This window comes from Pinus tabuliformis, chromosome X, assembly GCF_031772625.1.
Source record: "Pinus tabuliformis cultivar Carrire ecotype Pingquan chromosome X, CPIR1, whole genome shotgun sequence".
NCBI classification, from domain to species: domain Eukaryota; kingdom Viridiplantae; phylum Streptophyta; class Pinopsida; order Pinales; family Pinaceae; genus Pinus; species Pinus tabuliformis.
This window is the reverse complement of record NC_142308.1, coordinates 1704944065-1704966284: the sequence shown is the minus strand read 5'-3', so window position 1 is coordinate 1704966284 and position 22220 is coordinate 1704944065. Positions and strand designations below refer to the sequence as shown.

The 22220-nt window shown below is 37.8% G+C and overlaps 1 protein-coding gene across 6 annotated transcripts in view; it reads left to right on the top strand.

Moving 5' to 3' along the window:
• Positions 1–22220, top strand: part of LOC149146555 (protein TRANSPARENT TESTA 9-like) — a 216899-nt gene that overhangs the window by 167147 nt on the left and 27532 nt on the right. For 3 of the 6 annotated variants that reach the window (XM_089449879.1, XM_089449875.1, XM_089449880.1), the window contains 5 exons: positions 15855–15960; positions 16055–16126; positions 16329–16381; positions 16662–16821; positions 17039–17205. In XM_089449879.1, coding sequence (XP_089306005.1) covers positions 15855–15960; positions 16055–16126; positions 16329–16381; positions 16662–16821; positions 17039–17205 — 558 coding nt within the window. The remainder of the gene's footprint in view (positions 1–15854; positions 15961–16054; positions 16127–16328; positions 16382–16661; positions 16822–17038; positions 17206–22220) is intronic. The other 3 variants (XM_089449877.1, XM_089449878.1, XM_089449876.1) reach the window with 3 other exon arrangements.

The following is a 22220-nucleotide window of genomic DNA, read 5'->3' as shown; positions in this document are numbered from 1 at the left end:
AGTCCGATTCTTCCTCCTTAACCTCAAACTCTATCTTCTTAGGTTCCTTTGGTTGGACTTCATGTTTAATAACATCTTTCACTTCTTTGAACACCACATCTCGACTGTACACAATCTTCTTTGTTACTGGGTTCCAAAGCTTATAACTCTTTAAACCATCCTTATACCCAATAAAGATGCACTTTTCAGATTTACTATCCAACTTTATTCTTTTCTCCTTTGGAACATGTACATTTGCATCACATCCAAATACCCTCAGATGTGAAAGAGAGGGTTTCTTACCATTCCATACCTCTTGTGGAGTCTTATCCTCCAACACTGATGAAGGTGATTGTTGACTAGGTAACATGCTGTCTCCACTACCTCTGCCCAGAATTCCTGTCCTAACCTGGCACCACTGAGCATGCTTCTTGCCCTTTCCATCAACGTCTTGTTCATTCTTTTTGCAACTCCATTTTGCTCAGGTGTGTATGGAGTAGTCTTCTGCCGTGCTATACCACACTTCTTATAGAATTCTTCAAATTCCTTGCTGCAAAACTCTCCATCATTATCTGACCTCAACACTTTTATCTTCTTCTCTGTCTGGTTTTCCACCAGAGCCTTAAATTCTTTAAATCTGTCAAAGACTTCAGATTTCTTCTTAAGGAAAGATATCTATGTCAGTGTTGCAGGAAGCGCCCCCCCCCGGATCCTAGGCCGGAATCGCGTCCCGTACGGAAGCGTTCCGGAAGCGCCAAAGGAAGCGCGATTCCGCATTTTTTGAGCGATTCCTGGTTTTTGAGAAGCAAAATCATTACCTACAGCTTCATCTAATATTTGCTAGGCATTTCATTGTCAGAAATAAACGGTTGAACGCCGTGTAGAGTCCCTCGAGGCAAGTTACAATATGATTATTTGAAATGCTTACCTAACACGTTATCCAGAAACGAACGAGAGAGGTTGAGCCCCGTCTCAGCGATGAGATCATTCACAGAAAAAAATAATTAAAATCCCAACACTTGCGTCGAAAGTCACTCTGCTTTCATTCGTAACAATGACGAGTGATGATAGGAGAGGAGGCCATAAGAAAGAGCGGCATAACAGGTTACCGGTTGTTTTAAATTGAAAAATACAGCAGTGTGCTAATTTCGTCGTTACCTACGTATAGAATAAGATATCAGTTTATTAAATCAATTGAATATATACTTGCAACTTGCGAGGAATGGCGTAAAATAAATATAATGTACTTCGGGCTCCATTTGATATTAAAAGTAAATACGTGCTGTTAGTAAGTGATATGATATTTAGGTTTTGGTCAAATTTATATTATTAATTTAGGTTTTGTTCAAATTTATATTATTAATTTTGCCTGGTTTTGAAGGGAAAAAATTTGTAAATTTGTTATAATATTAAAAATAAAAAATTATTATTTTTAGATAATATTTTAAATTATTTAAATTAAAATTAATCAAATAAATTCTTATTATATAATCATTATCAATATATATCCATCAGTATCATACTCCGAAATACATATTATGAGCTAATGCAATCTGTAACATGACATAATAAAGTCTGTATTATGGAATTACAGTTACAAGTTACATATTATTATTTAAAAATAAAAAATCATCCCAACATATTACCTTAAAGTATGAAAGAAAATAGAAACTGAGAATTCAATGACTATGACACTATTTAATGAAAAATAATTAATAGATGCGTGAACCTTTGTGTGACTATGAATTCCTTCTAGAAGCCCAGCCAGAAATCTTTGAATAAACTATAGTTTATTCCACAGTATCTTCATAACATTAAAAAGTGCCAAAGAGCAAGGAAATCAAGAAGTGCCAAAGAGCAAAAGACAGGGCCAGGGGATTCTGATGCTTACTGCATTTACGTTGGTCGGTTTTCATGATGTATGTTTGTAATAGCTAGAATATAGATGATTGTTGTACATACTAGTAACTACAATGGAATCATGGATGCCATATCTATCTTGATTTATGCAAAAATATGCATGTTTTCATGTCTTCTACAATTAATTTGGTATTTGGGATGTTTGTTTTGAGTATAAATGCAAAAAAATATAAAAAAATATATATATATAGCAGACGCTTCCGCGGACGCTTCGCTTCCTAGATTTTTGGAAAATGACGCTTCCGCGCTCCGCGCTTCCGCTTCGCTCCCGCTTCGTGCAACATTGATCTATGTATTCCTTGAGAAGTCATCTATAAATGATACATAGTACATAGACTGACCTAGTGATGGAACCTTCACAGGTCCAAACACATCACTGTGCACAAGCTCTAATATCTGTTTCGCCCTCTTACCACCAGAGGGGAAACTCACCTGATTCTGCTTCCCATATACACAATTTTCACAGATATCGAAATCTAGAGAGCTATTACTCATATCTTCTACCATACCTTTACTATGAAGTATTCGAAGGCCCTTCTCTCCAATATTTCCAGGCCTTTGATGCCACAACATGGTCTTCTCTCCAGAGACCACTAGATTTTCTGCTCCACTTTCAGGAACCACAGAACTGTTGCACCCATCAACAACAGTGGTACCTTGCAGCTTGTACAGAGTTCCAATTCGAACTCCCCGCATTAATACCAGTGCTCCCCAAACCATCTTGTAGGTATCCTTCTCGAACATTGTTTTTACACCTGCATCATCCAACTTGCTTATGGAAATCGGATTTATAGCCAATGCAGGAATATGCAGAATACCCGGAAGTGTTCTAACCCTTCCACCTTGCAATTTCAACTTTACTTTTCCGCGATCAACGATTCTAGCCTCCCTGTCATCCCCCAAAAAGACATCACCACCATCATATTTCTCATACTCGCAGAACCACTCTCTATGGGTAGTGAAGTGAAAGGATGCACCTGAGTCAATCAACCATGCCTCATGATCTACATGTGTACTTGAAGAAGCCAAGCACACATCCCCACCTTCATCTGAGGTGGTTTTCGCCTCTGTAGAAGGAGCATCATCAGATCCCTTTCCTTTATCAGGAGCTTTAGATTTACAATCCCTTTTGTAGTGCTCTTCCTTTCCGCATTTCCAGCACACCACTTTTACAGGTTTTCCTGGAAATTTAGATCTCCCACTCGATGACTTATTTTTGTTTATGTTCTGGGACAATCCTCATACGGACAAGGCCATATTTTTTCGTCGCATCTCCTTTGTCAACAAAGATGAGAGTATTTCATCAAACTGCAAGGCAGTTGCATTGCTACCTATTGCAATAACCAGACAATCCCACGAATCTGGTAGAGAACACAACAAATTGATGCACTTATCTTCATCTGAAATTTTAATATCAGCAGATAATAACTAACTTACCACAGTATTAAATGCGTTTAGATGCTCTGTCACCGAGTCTCCATCTTTCATCTTTAGGTTATACAACTTTTTCTGTAGGAACAGTTTATTCACCAGAGACTTAGATTGGTAAAAAGTCCCTAACTTGTCCCACAAAGCCTTGGCCATAGCTTCCCCTGATACATTCAACAACACTGAATCTGAGACACAATCGTATTGTGCTCTTTGCTTTCCGATCCAACTTCTTCCATTCTTCATCGGACACGCCCGTTGGTTTAGTACCCGGATTTACAGTGATCCACTGATCTTTATCCACCAACAGATTCTCCATTTTGAGTTTCCACAACTCAAAACTCTGACCATTAAATTTCTTGATCTCTATCTTTCCACTGCTTGCCATCTTCTTTCACCACCATAATTGATCCTGCAGATCTCCCACTGAACAGGGTCTACCACAGGCCTGAGCGAAACCCCTTAGCGACAAAGGCATGCCCTTGAAGCCAAAACGACTTTGATACCAAATGTAGGTTTTAACCCCTTACAAAAATTACCTGCATACGAATTCTAAAACATAAAAAATAAACAATGCGAGAGATTAACACATAAAACACATATACACAGAGATTTTCCCCTGGATCCCAAAACCGGGACTACCAAATTGATTTTTCATTATGTTCCTTTCAATGTTACAATACATATTTATACATGCCGAAGCATTCAATACCATGGATCGAAAACTATCGCGTCCAAAACCATGTGCGAAAATCATGCACAAAACCATAGGTAGGTCTGCCTAACCTAATATAGGGTCCAAAAAAAATTTCCCTGGGGTGCTGCCTCGGACCCCATAGAGGGAGGCTACCTGCCCCCCTCAAACCCCCCGGACAAGGGTGCTGCCACCCCCCCTGTGACCCTCCTGTTGCGCAATCGACACAACGAAGGGAGGGCTCCACCTTCCCTTTAACCCCTCGGTTAACTACATAGGCTAGTCTTGGAAAGAATATAACACAACCCAACATGATAATAAAACACCAGATAAATTCTGAATGTAATATATATATATATATATATATATATATATATATATATATATATATTGAATGATGTTTACAACGCTGAGGCGATGCTCCTTAAATAGGAGTTGACTGGCCATTCCTAATCAGATAGACATGTCCTTTGGGGACTAATGTCTCTTCATTTAGCTACTTATTTGTTAATTAATTGATTATAATTAATAATGTATTTATTTAAATATTATTTAATATTTTAATATTTTAATTAATTTTTATGAATTTTAAGTTCATAATAGGTTGACGCAAGGGCAACACAACAGTCTCTAGAGGCAATATTGAATTGCTGAAAGGGAGAGACATTTTCAGTTCCAGAGGCCAGGAAGGAGTCCCAGAGGGTCGGAGAAACATCTTTCCAGTCAGTAGAAGGCAAAACGACTTCATCAGAGACCAATCTGAGGTTAGACGGTCAATAGGCTGCGCAGAGGCTGACGCAGAGAGTCAGAGGGTTGAATTTCTGAAGGCAAGTTCTATTGGGAGATTGCTTGTGGACTGAGGAAAATTCCTCACTAAAATTTTGCTAGTATTTTTCTCTGTAGAATTGCTAGATTTCGACATCTAGTTGTATGCAGAATTTGTCATTGTTGCATAATAATAAAACCCTCCGCTGCTGCATCGATTTTCCCAAGTTGAGTTTTTCCTTGGACCTTTTTCCAAAAATAATTGTGTTATTTTTATGTGTGTGCTAGAATTTCTCAGTTTCCAGCACATTATTTTTCCGCAGTATTTTTTTGTGTAGATTGCAGTGTGATTTATTCAGTATTTGCCATAGCAAACAATAAATAAATTAACAAATATGAGAATAATTTCCAGTTGCTGCAATAGGATGCCAGTTTTCGGAATTTTCACAATTGGGTGGCTAGAGCCCTAGGGGAGGTATCATTAATATAGGCTTTGCTATCTTCTTCTGGGTTTCTCTCCACAACCTACACTTGATACTAGCTTCTAAACCGTTGAGAGAAAGGATTCATTTAGATAAGCATCTAATTTGAAATCAACCAAGAGTTTGCATTCACTTAGTTTCTAAGTGTCGCATCTCATATAGGATAGTATGCATTCTAAGCAACAATTGTTCATCTGGTGACTTGGTAAATAATTTACATTTTGGAAGTAATTGGACTCCATAAGGCACTGGTTTTTCCAATAATCTAATCAGATCTTGCTAATAATTAAACTTGCGAACCATCATTAGCCAGGTTGCTAGACCATTCAGTTGTGTCTCCCAAACTAGTCAGTTCTTGAGAAGTCTGTTATCTACACATCTCATATGGACTACCCCCCATAACCTGTTATTGGGAGACAACTAGAATGGAGAGGGCAAGGACCAAAATGACAACCCCTGCCCTGATTTGTTGTCAAATTCACATGTACAATTTGTGTGACAATAGGTTCATTAGCAAGATCAATTTTAGGCTCAAGATTTTTTTATATCTCAAATGCATCATCTTGAATATCAACATTAGCAGGAGGAAGAGGAGTGTGCCTTTCCTTTCCAAGAGCCGCATCTTCATCAAATGTAACATCCCTGCTAAACTCTATATTTCTTTGTCCAGGTACATACTGTTGTCGCTCAAATTATACATGTGAATGCAACAACACTCAGGGCAGGGGCTGTCACTCTGATCCCCACCCTCTCCGTTTAAGTTGTCTCCCTACAATAGGCTAAGAGGGGTAGTCCTTATAGATGAAACAATGAGTTTGGGAGACACAACTGAATGGCCTACTAGCTTGGTGAAGATTGGCAAGTTTAATTATTTAGGACAACTTGATTAGATTTATTGAAGTTATCATTTAGAGACTAGTGCCTTAGGAGTCAATATAGATAAACTTCCAAGTTACCAAATGAACAATTGTTGCTAGGATGAAAATTATCTTATATGAGATGTGACATCTATAACTAAGTGAAATGCAAACTCTTGGTTAATTTTAGATTAAATGCCTATTCTAAGTGAATCCTTTCTCTTAACTGTTTTGAAGCTAGTCTCAAATGTAGGTTGTGGAGAGAAACCTAGGGGAAGAAGGCTAAGGCCTTATTAACGATACCTACTGTGGAGTTCTAGCCACCTGGATGCTTTCGGCGTTGCATGGACTGTGGTCTTGATGACTGCAAGGTCACTATGTTAATCACAAGTGAGGGTCTAAACTTCACAAGTTGGGTGAAAAATGTGGTCCTATCTTCTTTCAACCAAGCTTATGCTTGGAGGCAAATTAATTAATGCACAACTAATCCTAGGATGAAGTGCAAGTTATGAGTGATTGCTTTAAATGAGATTATCAAATGGCCTCTTAAGTACTTTAAGTTGAATTTCAACACTTATGATGTTCAACACGAGCACAAATAAGTACTTAAAGATAGAAATTATAAAAACAATCTCAACTAAGGCAATGCACAAATAAACAAAATCACTAGGGTGCCCAATACAAATCTCTTCAAGATCTATCCAATGGTTAGCGATCTCAAAATGACAACTTCTCTAAATAAACGACCAATGAGGAGTAGGGAGCACCAAATCAATGAATCCTTTACACTTGATATGCAAATTAGGAACAAAAGGAAACAATACCAATGAAAAATACGATTTCAAAAACACAATTGGCAATTGCCAATATAAGGATAGCATTACTCAATTTTGATCACAATGTTACTCAACGAAGATGATATCACAAGGTTATTACAAGATTATAGTGTTGTTAAACAAGATAATGCTCTTATCCAATTAGCAACCAACTCCTTATGTCACTTATCAATTAGAAGCAATAGGTTACAAAAGTATTCTAATTACTTTACAAGAGCATTAGCAAACAAGTGATATCAATAGCATTAGCTTTCTCAATGAAGCAATGTCAAGTTAATTAGACCACAATCTTCTTTGAGATGAGATTACTAACAATGATTTCTAGAAGTGAAATGCACTATGCAAATGCAAGAGGGTGTAAAATGCAAGATGCACAATGATCTTTTATGTTTATTAATCAGCCCAATACACGACACCAAAGAACTATGAGAGCAGTCCACTTGTCATTTGCAAATGAGGACAAAAGAACACCTTAAGCTATGAAATGAATTCTTATTACTTTGTAGCACTTTTAAGGTATTTCTAAGTTGCACGAAATGGGAAAACTGGTATGAGTTTCCGAAACGGGCACGGGTACGAAACGTGACCCCCTCAAATTTTGGAAACGGGGAAACGCGAATATATATATATATATATATATATATATATATATATATATAAGGACATTTAAGAAATATGTGCAATCATAAAGCATATATGATACATTCTAATTTATTACATTATGATAAAATTGTCAATTGTCAATGCATAAACTATAAGTCTCTAAATTTACATCACATTTACTCATGAATGATCACATAATGAAAATAGAAATATCCAAAATTAGTCACAAGAAATTTCTAATTTCCTGTCTCGTGCTTGATTGGGAGTCTCCTCCTACATAGTCGAACGACCTTAGTGCTCTTGATTAAATACAAGTTTCATACCCTAGTACCCTACATGCTCTTGATTATTGGGAGTCTCCCCTGCATAGAGGGCTTGGTTCTCTTGATTAAATACAAGTTCCATACCCTAGTACATGATAAAATCCAATGCAAACATTGCAATACCCCCAATCCTGAAATCCTGAAAAACAGATAAATCTGCTGGATTTTGAGTGAGATCTAAAATTCTACTTTCTCCATATGAAATCCAATTGAGGGCGAAACCAATCTCAAACATCCTGAGTCATTTCATGGTAATGTAAAAAATTTAAGGAAAATGATGAAAATGAAAAATAAAGGAGAATATCACTTTTACTGCATATCAACACTAGGGGCATAGGCTTGAACATTCGGCTGCCCCACTCAAAAAAATCCTTTTTTTAATAACTTGAGAGACATCTAGAAGCATCTAGAGGATATTTGAGTCACCCAATAAAAATTAGAAGCGAAAAAATAAAAAAAATACAGGAAAAAGTCAAGAGGAAACTCCGACTGACGGCTCGGAAACGCGTTTCTGGCCGTACTGGCCACGTTTCCTCCTCGAGAAACAGGCCAGTACGGCCAGAAACGCGTTTCTGAGCTGTACCGTACAGGTTTCCCCATTTCCGTTTCGTTTCCGTATGGAAACGGACCCTTTGCCCTCGTTTCCTGCAACTTAGAGGTATTTCCTTACTGTTGTAGCATGTATATCAGACTCAGAAAATTATATATCAGACTTCCCAAACACTATAGCAATCAATGACACAAGAGCACAAATATTGATTTATCAATTGAGATTAAATGTGCAATGATTATAGGCTTATGTGAGAGTTTTTTAGGGCTTCTTTAGGATGTTTAGATCAGATTTATGCCACTGTAAATATGAACGCTTTAGATCTGATTGCAAAAAAGTGAGGAGGAAGAGGGTAGAAGAGGCAAACCCTTAGGCCTAGAGGCCTAGTTTGATGACTAGTTGACTTTCCAATGGACTAGAACTTCTTCAAACTCCTGCAACACAAATTGTTAGCTTATATTTAAATGGATCAACTCTCTTATGACTGAAACAAGGGCCTTTATGGCTGGTTGATGGCTTGTTGAGCTACTTTAGGCCTTGAAACCCTTGCCAAAAGGCTGACAAGTCTGCAAAACAAATAGTTAGCAAGGAAAATCCAAGATTTATGGCTCAAAATGATAGAAATCAATTTCAAACAATTGCCAAACTTATCCTTAGCCTACAACCTCAAAGATTAGTGTCAAATTTAATGCCAAACTCATAAAATAGCCCAAAAATGACTGAAATGAAGGGATGAAAGCCTAAAAAGGCCAGCGGCTAGGGAAAAGAAGCCTAATAGGCTTGCAGTTGGGGAGAAGAAGCCCTAAAGGGGTTGTCACAGTCCAAATTAGGACTGCGGCTTGAGGGGACCAGGGCCTAAGACCTACGGGCTAGCCCTAAAGGGCTGCTGCTAGGGCCACAAGTCCCACAAAGCGCTGCAGTCGACCTCAAAAGGCTTGCAGCCACAAGAAAAGGCCCTAGAGAGGGTCGTCGCAAAGGAGAAAAGGCCCTAGAAAGACCTTAATAAAAAACTATTAGAACAAATCAAGTGTTTAAGAGACTAGAAGCTTGAATGCCAAAATAAAGTTGACTTGGAAAATGAGGAACCCTTACACCTCAAAACTCATAATCAGAGTTTACTGACTCAAATTAAGAAACTTAAAAATGATAAGAAATCATTGAACAACAAATTAGAAGAATTCATGACGAAGGAAGTGTTGAAGTCTTCAGTCCAAGTTGAAGAAAAAGATTTGAACACTGATCCAGTCAATATCACAACTCAAGAAGAGGATAAATCAGTTGAAATGAGGACGTAGTCAGAAGTTGCTGTCAAAAAACAAAAATTTCAAGTGAATATCTCACAATCAATCAACCAATTTCTGTACCTGAAAGAAATCAGATACCCTCAATTAAACAAGAAATCACCACAAATAGATTAGGGTGAGGTCAAACCGCAAGAACTCCTTATCAGCATCTGAATCACAAGAGCAAACAACTAAGTCAATTTACATATTTGAACCATTTAGAACTGAAGCAACATATTTATGTTCCAAGGAATACTGAAGTTTGCAGAATCCAGTCCTATGATAACAATTCATTACAAATTCCTAGTGATCGAAAGATCCCACAGAAGATTAATCTAGGATGGTCAGATCCATTCTCAGTGCGACAATTTTATTTATCACTCCAAGGATCTTATCATCTTATGTTAATGAACATGACAATTCGAAGAATATCGAAAGATGCAAATAGTTTACAAGACAAGAAACAAATGACATGCCTTGTCAGCGATAAGCTTTGAGGACAAAGCTTTTTCAAGAGGAAAGCAATGTTATGAATAAAATACAGGTAAATAATATAAATATAAATAATAATAACACATCATAAATAATTATTAATTAGTTAATGAAGAGGTATGTCGATAAGAACATGCCCGTTCATAAAGGGAAACCTTCCTAGGGTATATAAGTAGACCCTCACTCTCATTTGTAACATCATTCTCATTCATACATTTTAATATATATTCTTGTAACTTCATTGGATATCTTCATATTCCAAGTCTTCTAGAGTATTTGACTTCTAAGAGTGCAAACTTTGTTCGTTACACCCAACCTCAAGTTTTTCACTAGAGAAGACTTCTTTCGGAGTCTTGTTGTTTAGGGCATGGCGAGGAGATCTATTTTGAACATAGACAACTATGTTAGTGGCTTCTCCCTATAGAAACTTTGGTAGTTACTGATATGCAACATAGCTTTGACTGCTTCCATGATAGTTCTATTCTTTTTCTCAGCCACACCATTTTGCTCTGGGTTATACGGTACTATGCTCTTTTTCCTGATTGCAATTTCTTTGCAGAAGTCAATGAAATCATTTGAAGTGAACTCTCCTCCATTGTCAGATTTGAAGATTTTGATTTGTTTTCTAATTTATTTTTCTACCAAAGCTTTGTAATCTTTAAACATGTTAAATTCTTGACTTTTATTTTTCTAAAAATAGATCCATTCTTGACTTTTATTTTTCAAAAAATAGATCCATGTCTTGCGAGAAAAATCGTCCACAAATATTTTACAATACAAGTAGCCACCAAGAGAAGTTATAAGCATTGATTCACATAAATCAAAATGTACAAGATGAAGTACCTCACTGGTTCTACTTTTGCTCGAAGGGAATGGTCCCTTTACTTGCTTCCCACTAGCGTACCCTTGGTAAACTCCATCATGATCAGATCTAATCTCCGACATTTCGGAAATCTTCTTTCTCATATGAGATAATGCTTTATAGTGCAAATGAACAAACCTTTGGTGCCAAAGCTCACTTTGATGATTGCTATCATGGATTAATGCATGAATAGGTCTTCCATTGACTTTATACAGACCTTCACATCTTGATCCCAGAGTGAAGGCATCTCTCATGCTAGATCTCATCAGCCAAGAGTGAACTTTTCCATTTATGAAAACAACTTTCATTCCTTTATCTTCTAAAGTAGAAATAGAAATAAGATTATTTTTCAAACCAGGTACATACAAAAGTTCTTGAAGAGATAAGGTTTTACCATGATCCAAATGGAAGCAAACAAAACCAAGTCCCCTTATAGGATATGTAGAGTTGTCTCCAAGAATGATTTTCAAATCAGTCTCCCTCTCAGCCAGATTAGAGAGAACTTCTTTATAGCCAGTAAAATGCCTTGAGGTACCACTATCTGTGAAAATTTCCAACTTGAAATTCTACTGCAGCTACTAATTTATTTCACCTACTTATTCTTCACAATAAGTTATTTACGAAATCCCTTCAGCAAATATTAAAACAAATTCTATTGCAGTTATCACATAATTACATAGAGAAAAATCCATGCGCAAGAACCAATCACATCAACACGGTTTTGGAAAATTGTCCCTGGAAAATCCTAATTTGGGAAAACCGGTGCAACAGATGAGGGTTTTATTAATCTTCAGCAACAATCACATTTAGAAGGAATGATTTTACAGAGAAATTGAGAGAAAACACTTGAGACTTTCCCCTAGAAACATTCTGACACCTTGGAGACCCTTCTCCCACTTCCGCGTCACTTATGCATGGCTCAGCGTGGCTCTACGTTCCTCTGCGTCAGCCTTGCGTGATCGCTGCGTCTCCCTTGAACTGCGTCTCCCATTATGTTGTCTCTCTATGTCCCAGCGTCACCTCTTCCTCAATCATTGACTGCTGCTGATGCCCTCTTCTTCCTCCACCCTATAACTCTCCCCCTGAAATCGATCTCTTTCTCTTTGAGAATCAATTTTCCTTGGGATACTGAGTATCTGGCGTTGTCTCCAAATGATTCTCAAGTCTTCTCTTATACTTTTCCTGTTGATGAATCAACGACTGAGATTAAGTCTCTAATCAACGACTAAGATTAAAACAGACTTGATCCTCATCTCTTAGAAGCTTCTCACCCTTATCTTTATCAATACCCATTAATATCCTAATTTTTCTATGTTTAGACTTAAGAACCCATTAAAAATATTAGTTATTTTAATAACTCCTCATCCGGGTGGAATTTCTCCAAACAATTTCTGGGCCTTGGAGATCTCACGTGCCTTAGCCTCTTCACCAAATTTCAAGGCTAGAGAGCATCCGGTGCTACAAAAAATCTACACTATCAACCAACCATCGATCACAAGAGTCTGCAGGAGAGGAACTAGAAAGAGTAGAAACACAAAAGTATTTTGATTGTGTTTTAGCTGCATTGTTATCATACCTTGGGATCCATGAAGAATGGAAGCTCTCTTTATGAGTAGGAGCTTCTCTTCTTCTTCTATAATTAGATTTGTTGGAACGATTGTTGAAGTTGGATCTTGGTGCTCTTCTGTTTTCTGGACAATTATGGGCATAGTGGCCATTCTTATGGCAGTTGTAGCATTGGACTTTTGATAAATCTCTGTTCCATTTAGAAAAACTATTGGGAGAAAACTTTTTTGAATGCTGATTTTTCCTTTCTTCTTCTTGCCTTGGACAACAATGATAGTAGGTTCTCCCTCCTAATGCTTGGGAATCATATCTCTGGAAATCATTCTAGCCTCTCCTTGACTGCACTTTCCTAGGAGCTCATCAAATGTAGGGAACTTGTGATTGTTACTGATGATAGTAGTAAAAGTTTCCCAAGAAGAAGGAAGACCTCCAAGCATAATTAACACCAACTCTTTATCATAAACAACTTCACCAAAAGTTGACAACTGATCTTTGATTTTTGATATCCTCATGAAGTATGCTTGAATGGTCTCTCCTCTGTTCAACTTAATATCCTTGAGCCAATTCTTCAGAGCAAGAATTTCAATCAAGTTGTTCATTTGATACATTCCAATTAGCTTGTCATACATTTCTTTGGATTTCTTCAAGTTGGAGACATAAGTGATAAGGTTGTCTCGAAGAGAATCAAGGAGTTTTTTTTTTTTGTCTTGACTTCTCCTTTCTTGTATTTGGCCTTGATAGCAACATTGGAGTTTTCAGCGAGTTCTGCTACCTCTCCTTCAACACACTCCAGAACATCATGTTCCTCAAGAGTAATATCCAATCTGGCCTTCCAAGGGAAGAAGTTTGAAGCATCAACCAACTTCTCTTCATTCTTAAAGTACGAGGAAGACATCTTGATCTACTCAAAATTTCAGCAGCAAATAGAAAGAGACAAAAAGAGATTTCAATAGTAAATGAGATATTTTAGCAGCAAAAGAGGAGATATTTCAGCAGAAAATAAGTAGCAAGTAGAAGGAACAATAGGTGATATTTCAGCAGAATATGGGCTGCAAATAGAGTGGACAACACTTGATACTTCAGCAGAAAATAGGCTATAAATAGAGTAGACAACAAGAGATATTTTAGCAGAAAATGAGCTACAATTAGAGTGGGAAACACTTGTTATTTTAGCAGAAAATGGGTTGTAAATAGAGTGGACAATAAGAGATATTTTAGCAAAAAATGGGCTGGAACAACACTTATCTTCTTGAGCTTGTTTTCACCAAAGCTCTGATACCATGTTGAAATTCTGAAGTTCTATGCTGTAATAATTACTTAACCTAATAACTTCTTTAATCTGCAATATTAGTTAAACAATTGTAGATAGAACTTAAGCCATATATACAATAGAAGACAACCAAGAACTCAATAAGACACGGTGAGTTTAGGTCCAATAACTAGGGAGAAACCCACGAGAGGAAAACCCAACCAAATTCTTCTTCTATTAGAAATCAAATGTTTAGTAGAGATACAAAATACAATGAGAGAGAGAAGAAGTTCACCCAAATCTGAAGAAGATCTCTGATAACAACAGATGGTTCAAACACTGAATTACTTTGGCTCACCAAGTTTTGCGCTTAGTCTTCAAGACTCTCTCTCTCTCTCTTATCTAGTCTGTCTAGTTCTCTCTTTCTCAAGTTCATACTCTCCTTTCACAATGCACAAGTGAGTAGTAGAGAGGATGAGAGGCACAAATATATAGGAAGAGCAAGGAGGTCGAATTCATGAAGGAGTAACTCCCATGCCTTGAGGAGAAGTTACATATGCCAAAATAGGAGTGTAACTTATGCCATAAAGGAGGTACGCTTGCCTTAGTAACTCATGCCATCAAGAGGGAGTACGCATGCCTTAGTGACTTGTGCCATAAAGAAGGAGAACACATGCCTTAGTAATTCGAGCCATTAAGGAGAAGTGTAACATATGCATTAAAGAGGTGTAAGAGGAATTTTTTTATGATGAGTCATTAAAGTGTAAGAGAGTGTAAGAGGTGTGTAAGAGCATTAAAGAGAGAGAGAGGAATGAATCCATTGAGAGAGAGAGAGAAAGAGAGAGAGAGTAATGTATCATTGAATGAGAGAGTTCGATTTGCCATCAAGGAGAGAGATGTGAAGTGGCATGATTGAGTGCCAAGTAGGAGAGGTGACATGTAATTCCTCTTTAGATAATATTATAGTATCATAAGTGTAATAATAATAATATTGATGATTAAATTAAAAATTAAACAATTTTGATTGACTAAGGATAAGTTAAGTGATTTTCCATCATCTATTCTTGATTACCGATTGAAGCAAGTGACTTACAAATTTTGGAAAGTCATGGTTGCAATGATAGACATGACTTTCTAATTTTAGAAAGTCACTCTAGAATAGTCAAAAATGAAATTCTATTCAAGGAAATTCGTCCCTTAGCTGTGAATTTTCAACACATGTCTAATTGCTGCCACAAAGTTTATGTGTCCTGGTATGTAATTTGTGGCTGTGACTATTCTGATCTCCTTTTGGGAAATAATAAATTTTTGTTCTTCTCTTTTCTTTTCTTTTTAGGTCAGAATCTTGTTTGTTGTTTTGCTGAATATCCAGCACTAAACATTTGATTGTGTAATCATAAGTAAAATTTGGCAGTTCCATAGAAACATATTTAGTGGTGATTGTGGTTCACGTCCAAAGTTTTTTTCATTTCACCATTAGTAATGTTTTTCTTGAGTGTTGCTGGTTCATGCTATTGAATACATTGTTGTATTTTGATGAAAGAAAGAAATTATTTTAATGGCCACAAATGACCAAATTAGGTCAATGGGACTCAAAAGTACATCACTTGACATTGGCAATATATGAATGCCTTTGGTATCCCCTGAAAAGGAAAGACAAAAAGACAAGGATGTAGACCTCTAAAGGTGCAAATGACAAAACAACAAGACAAGGGGGGTAAATCCAAATAAGTAATCCCTAGACATTGAAGTAGAAATTGATTCTGCCTAGGAGGAGAAGTGGAACAAGTACTCATTAATTTTGAATTGCCACATGTTCTGTAAATATTATTCTATTGCTTGACATGTTTGTCTCTGAAACTTCTGTACAAATATTGTGAAGTTGAACCTTCTGTACAAGGATTGGACTGCTGAACGTTTTAAACCTTACCTAATATTAACCCTTTAGCATTTTCCCATATGCAGGATGCTTATAAGAAAGCTAGGACTGACCTTCTGAGAGAAACTAAAGATCGTTGGTGTGATCTAGTTGTAGCAGTTCTTGTAGATGAATGGAAAAACTGCAAGAAAGGTATTTAGATTATAATTCTCTATTTTAGACTCGAGCATTGCATTTCTTCCATATTCCCTATACTACTATATGCATTCTGACATTTAAGTTGCAGCCATTGAAACATCGGAACTTCTGGAAGGTTGTATGCTTGCGGTTCCAGAGACACAATCCATGTTTCCAGATGGTAAATCTGCTGATACATTATAACTGTACTTGGAAATATTGTTTATACGTATTACATAGATATGAGCATGATGTAATAGTCTGATACATTATAACTGAACTTGGAAATATTGTTTATGCTTACAACATAGATATTAAATTTATGCTTTTATACATAAGTTTGATACTTTACGATTCTGTGGTTCATGGTTTTGTACTTGTAGAAGACCATTCTTCCGCCTGTGTTGGAGAAAGAATGCGGGATGCTGTCAAGGTTGTGAGTTGAACCAGATTATCTATGTTAATGAAAGTGAATGGGTTTGTTTGCGATTTCCTAATTGCAATAGCAGTTTAGTAAAAAATAATATTGTTATTGTTTGAAATTTGGTGTTCATGGTAGTTTTTAGGTACATGCATACACACATTAGAGGCAAGGAGAAGCTTAATGCATATGGAATTTTGCACTTCATGGATGGATTTAATTTGTGGCTACTGATTTATATGATAGGTAAATCATTACGGCATTCAGATTCTAAATATAAGCATTCAATATCCAGGTCTTTTTACTGCATTATCAACTCAGAACCTCATTTGTGAGAGGGACTGTAAATGATGGTCCTCCATTAGGTATTTCAACAGATATCATTGAAAATGCCAGGGCGAGAAGAGCAGGCCTTGACATTGTGACTCCAAAGATTGGCACTGAATTGAATTTGGGTGAGAATCTTTCAAGTTAATGGCATAATTATCACAAAGTGTAATATCATTTTCATTGAGAACGTTTGATGTTAATGCCTTATTTATGGTAGTTGCAAACAGGAGGTCTGAATAATTCGACTTCTTGTTTCATTGGATATTTCTCACCTTGTTACTTTGAGTAAGTCCCATATCTGTACAGTCTCTGAAATGTTTTAAATATTCATTGCTACTGCAGATGATGCTCTATCATGCAGGATTGCATTTGAAAGGGGGAAAGAACGTCCTTTTAACTTTTTAGCTGTGTCAAAGGGAACAGCTGGGTATTTGCTGCTTGCTGATGAAGTTCCATTAAAACCTTCCCGAGGGTTTGTCCGTATCATGGCTCCTTTAGCGGGTTCAAATGTAAGTTTATATTGATAAGTTGCTTTGTTTGTGAGACCTATGCAGTTTCAAAATATGCCCAGGGTATCAGATTTAGAAACAAGAGGATAGACAGGATTGCACATAGAATAAGAGAGAACAGATTGCTTGAGTGATGCAATGGCTCATTACATAGTAGTAGAGAACGGAGTAGTTACGCAAATACCTAATCTTTTAATGACTACATTTTTTAACTCATGACTACATCACACTATGATAAAGATTTTATATCTAACACAAAATTGTGCTAGTGCTCACACTTCAGTTTTCATCCTTAATTATGCTTCTCTAAGGGACTGTAATATGGACTTTGTAGTGGTTACTGATATGCCTACATATAAATAATAAAACTAAGTTGCATAGAAATGGATACCAATATAATGGGTTCTTTGAAAAGTCAAGATCTGGATCCAGGGAATTAAGATATAAACCAATATACATATAAAAGCAAGAATCGGAAACATAAGATAAGATAATTTTATTATTGTCCAAAAAATGGCCGCAGAAGTAGGTCATTGGGACTAAATGAGCACATTTAATGTAGGTACAAAATGGGAGTACAAGTTTTTTTCCTAGATTAGTATTGAAAGTAGAAAAAAGATAAAGAACTAAATGTCTAGTTAAGAGAAGATATGAAATAAGGTGCAACTACAACAAAGATGCTAGAAATAACAAGACTTAGTCCTAAGTATAAGAGAGAATGTTAAGCCTTGTTGGCACTAGAGTTCGCTATTGAGGATGAGGGGACTTTGATGTATGCTCCTCATTGGAGTCATCAATAATTATGAAGGGGCAAATGCAATGACAAATGATATCCTCTGGGGAGTGGTCAGCATTGAGAGGGCAATAATACATGGTTATATGGGGACTAGATGAGTGAGGAATTCCAACATTTCTAACTTTTAAGGTCGTAGGGAAGAAACTTTGGATGGAATCTTGGCGCTTAAACAAACCTAGGAAGTGGTTTGTTGGATAGTGGGGCCCAACTTTGGAGTCACCTAGAGCTGACTTTTGGATCATTGGTGTATGCTGTGTCCTGGAATGAAAATTCCTCGGGTGCCTCAAGGAGGTTGGTTAACCACTCTAGTCGGAGGGCAGGGGTGGGGTGGTGGTATTTGAGAGGAAACTCAAGGTGGGATTTGTTAGAAAATCAAGGGTAAATAGATTTTCTTACTCGGCAATTACTTGTGATAGTTAATCTTCTTTATTTAGTTATTTAATATTTCTTTTTTCATCAAGCAATTACATGAACTATTCTTCCAAGGTCACAAAGAAGTAAGAGACACAGAGATTTGGGCTTTCAAGTGAGGGCCAAATCCCTCAATTTGAAAATGAGAGTTCCAACCCAAGACCAAAGACTCCCTCTAAGTCAACCCTCCTTTTTCAGTCAAAGTCAAAAGTTGAATCTTGGCTTAGTCAAAGTCAAAATCAAATTTCAAATTCCTGTTGTAGACCTCTAGTCCTTATCACAAAACTTTTGCTTTCAACTACATACTCTCGACTCTCTTTATCATAGAACTTCAGCTAGTAAATCCCTGACGTTCACCATAGAACTTTGGCTCCTTTGTAGACTTCAGATGACTTCAAATTAAGTTTCTGTTTAGTCAGAAATTGCAGACTGCTTTATTGTTTTAGTCTTGTTAAATAGTCACAGACTTCTTCGGAATTAGGGTTTGATCTTTCCTTCACATCTTTTGAGATATGGCTTGACTGTACTTCCTTTTTAATCACAGAACACATGCTATTCTTCTTCAGATATTCTCTGCCCTTGGAGGTCGAAGTTATTGCTCTATATAGTCATCCATGAGGTGCCAAATGATCATGTAAGCTGACTTTACAGAGGGAGGGCCGACTTAGAGCTTTTGACAACATAATTTACAAGGATAAAGAATTTATTTGTGTTATAAGACAATTCGTCAAGGTCAGCCAGCAACTAAATAACACCCACATGTGCTCAACGTTTTAGTATAAAAGGAAATGACTTGAGAGTTATTTTACACACACTTAATTCTTGATTTCTCTCCACTTGTTTTGGGTTTTAGTGTGAGAGAAATCTAGGAGGAAGTAGCCCTAAAGACGCAGGAGGGAAGGAGGCCTAGACGCTGCCCTCTACAAGCCCTAATGCTGTCCTAAGGAGGCTGCCCTAACGCTATCCTAAAGAAGCCCTAGACACAGTCCTAAAGAAGCCCTAGACGCAGTCCTAAAGAAGCCCTAGATGCTGTCCTAAGGAATCCCTAGCCGCAGTCCTAGAATACCCTAGATGCAGTCATCTAAATGAGGTCTATTCACACTAGGGTAGGGGGCATTTCATAAGGGAAATTCTGGGCCAGATTTGAAGACCGTTAGGGATTGTTGTGTGCCCTAACCAGTCCCTGAAATTATAGTAGTAATGAAGTGACAAACAACAACGTTTGTATGGTGTGTTGGCAGCAAAGGAAGATGGGACAGCAAGGTCACATGGTGCTGCAAAGGAAGATGGGACAGCAAGGTCACATGGTGCTGCAAAGGAAGATGGGACAGAAAGGTCACATGGTGCTGCAAACTCAAATGGGACAGCAAGCAATCATAGGAGCAACAATCACTAACAGTGGGACAACAATGCTAGGAATGTGACAGCAAGGTGACCCATGAAGTTTGAATGCATGATAGTGCAACAAGATGCATGGGCAGCATGATAGCAATGATGGCATGGTACAACAATGTTACAATGACAACATGATAGCAGCAATGTTACAATGATGGCATGGTACATCAATGTAACAATGGGTCAGCAACAAAGGCATGCTAACAATGAAACAACAGTATGGTAAGCAAGGTGCAGTAAGCACATGGTGGAAAGAATGGTGCAACAAGCACATGGGACAGTATGGCAAACATGGTGCAGCAATGGCACATGATGCGGTACAACGATGGGTATAGTCATGATTGATGAAGCATGATGAGATTCAACATAGTGATGATGGGTGCAGCATGGAGCAACACAATGAGAGGTGCAACATGATGATGAAGAGCAACACAATGATAGGTGTAGCATGGTGATGGAGTAACCTGGGAGAATCAGTTGAAGCAGCATGTCTTCAACTGAGTTTAGCTACCTCATGTATCATCTACTTAGAGACGATCTATGCTCTTATTTAGATAAGTCAAAGTGTTTACTTCTATTGTAAATGTACTATCTCTCTCTCTCTGTTGAACTATTGAAGAACACATAAGAATTGATCAAGGGTTTCCCCACATTGGGGGTTGTCCCTGGCTAGCGCCACATCTTGTGTCATCTTGTCTTGGCTTGTCTTTTGCGATCTATGTTTACATTCTATCTGCAATTTACTTTAATGCTGATGTGATTGCTAATCTGGAAATGATATTGAGCTAACTGTGAAAATTGAAATAAATTTCTCTAAGCATAGAACATAACTAAACTTAACAAACATCAATATATAGACCCCTAAGGAGTTCAAATTAGCCTATGGGCCTACATTAGCCCCTAATGATAAAATAATGTGCAAATAAAATCCCTATTAGTGACAAGCCCACCAAACTAGCTCACAAGTGTAAAAATAAGCCTCACAAGGGGCCAAATAATAATATGTACATGTCGTAGGGCCCTCCAAAGGCATAATAATATCCATAAGTGCCATATTGAGGAATAAATTCCTCGGAATATGATGGACAAGGGGGTGGCCCCTTGTTCTCCAAGTAGTAGACTTGTGGTGCTCCCAGTGGGTTTGAGGGCACATAAATGACCCCATGGGTTTCTGTATGAAGCGGTGATGCCTATAGATCCTCTGCAAGGGTCCAAGTGGTGGAATGAATGTTGCCATGACATCGTACAAGTCCTGGGACACCTGCCAAGAGTGTGGGGCTCATGTGGGGGCTTGCTGGGCATAATGTACCAAGCATATCACCATCATCCCAAAAGTGGATCGCTAGTAGTCTCTGAGCATCCATGAAGATTCGTGGAGTGTTGTCTATTGTTGTGGAGGCCCATGGGTCTCTATGCACACCCTACATGTGCCAATGTAGACCTCTGGGGGTTAGGATTCCATATAGGGAGACCAAACTCAAATGGAAACCACCTGTAATCCTGCATAAGATCCAATGCGTTCCCGAGGCTTCCAGTACAACCAGTCATTGAAATAATAGGGTAAATGAGCTTACAAATCATGGATAACAAATTGGGCACTTCATAATGGCATGCCCTTCCGTAGTGGGATTTGGCATGTGCTAGTGTCTCCAAGCTCGAAAGGGAGTTAGCCAAGTACCTTATTAGGTGGTTTCAAACCTTAAAGTGGATAGTATGTCCAAAGTACTTCTCTCTAATGGGAGTGGCAAGTGACAAATAAGTGTAATGGAATAGGGAATGAGAGGGACAATCCTAGGCCACATAGTGGGGCATAGGGGTAGCTAGATAAGGGGAAGCCCACACTTGGGTATGTAATGTGTAGGAGGGAGAAATCATGGTACATGAGGTGCCCCAGCCTTGATTTTTCCACCCTTCTTTATATGCCTTTTGCCTTTTATGAATTTCTTTAATTAACTGCTCGGGGCTCAAAGGACAAGAGCATGATATGTAAGATATAGCAATGATTACCCCCTTTTAGGTAGGGCGGTTCATTTCCCTCCAAGGGTTGGGACAATCATGGGTTCCTCAATGACAAAGGAGTTTCATCTAGGGCCTATGGAACCAGGGTGATGGCCATGGATTGGGGTAGAACTCATGCATTGGCTTTTGCCCACGTGCTGATTATTTTGTCCCGACCATCTTTTGCATTTTGTGGTACAATTTCCTATTAAATGTGGCCAATTATGCTTTTCACCTTTTCTTTTAATTGCTTCAACCTCTGGGGCATCATTCTAGGCCTGACCCAAGGTGGGGGCAAGGGGATAGGGAGGCTAGCCCTATGTGGACCCAAAATTGAAATATGGACCCAGGTGGGAGAAAAGATGAATGGGGGTATAGTGAGTGGAAAGACAGTGATATGTGCAGGTAAAGGAGC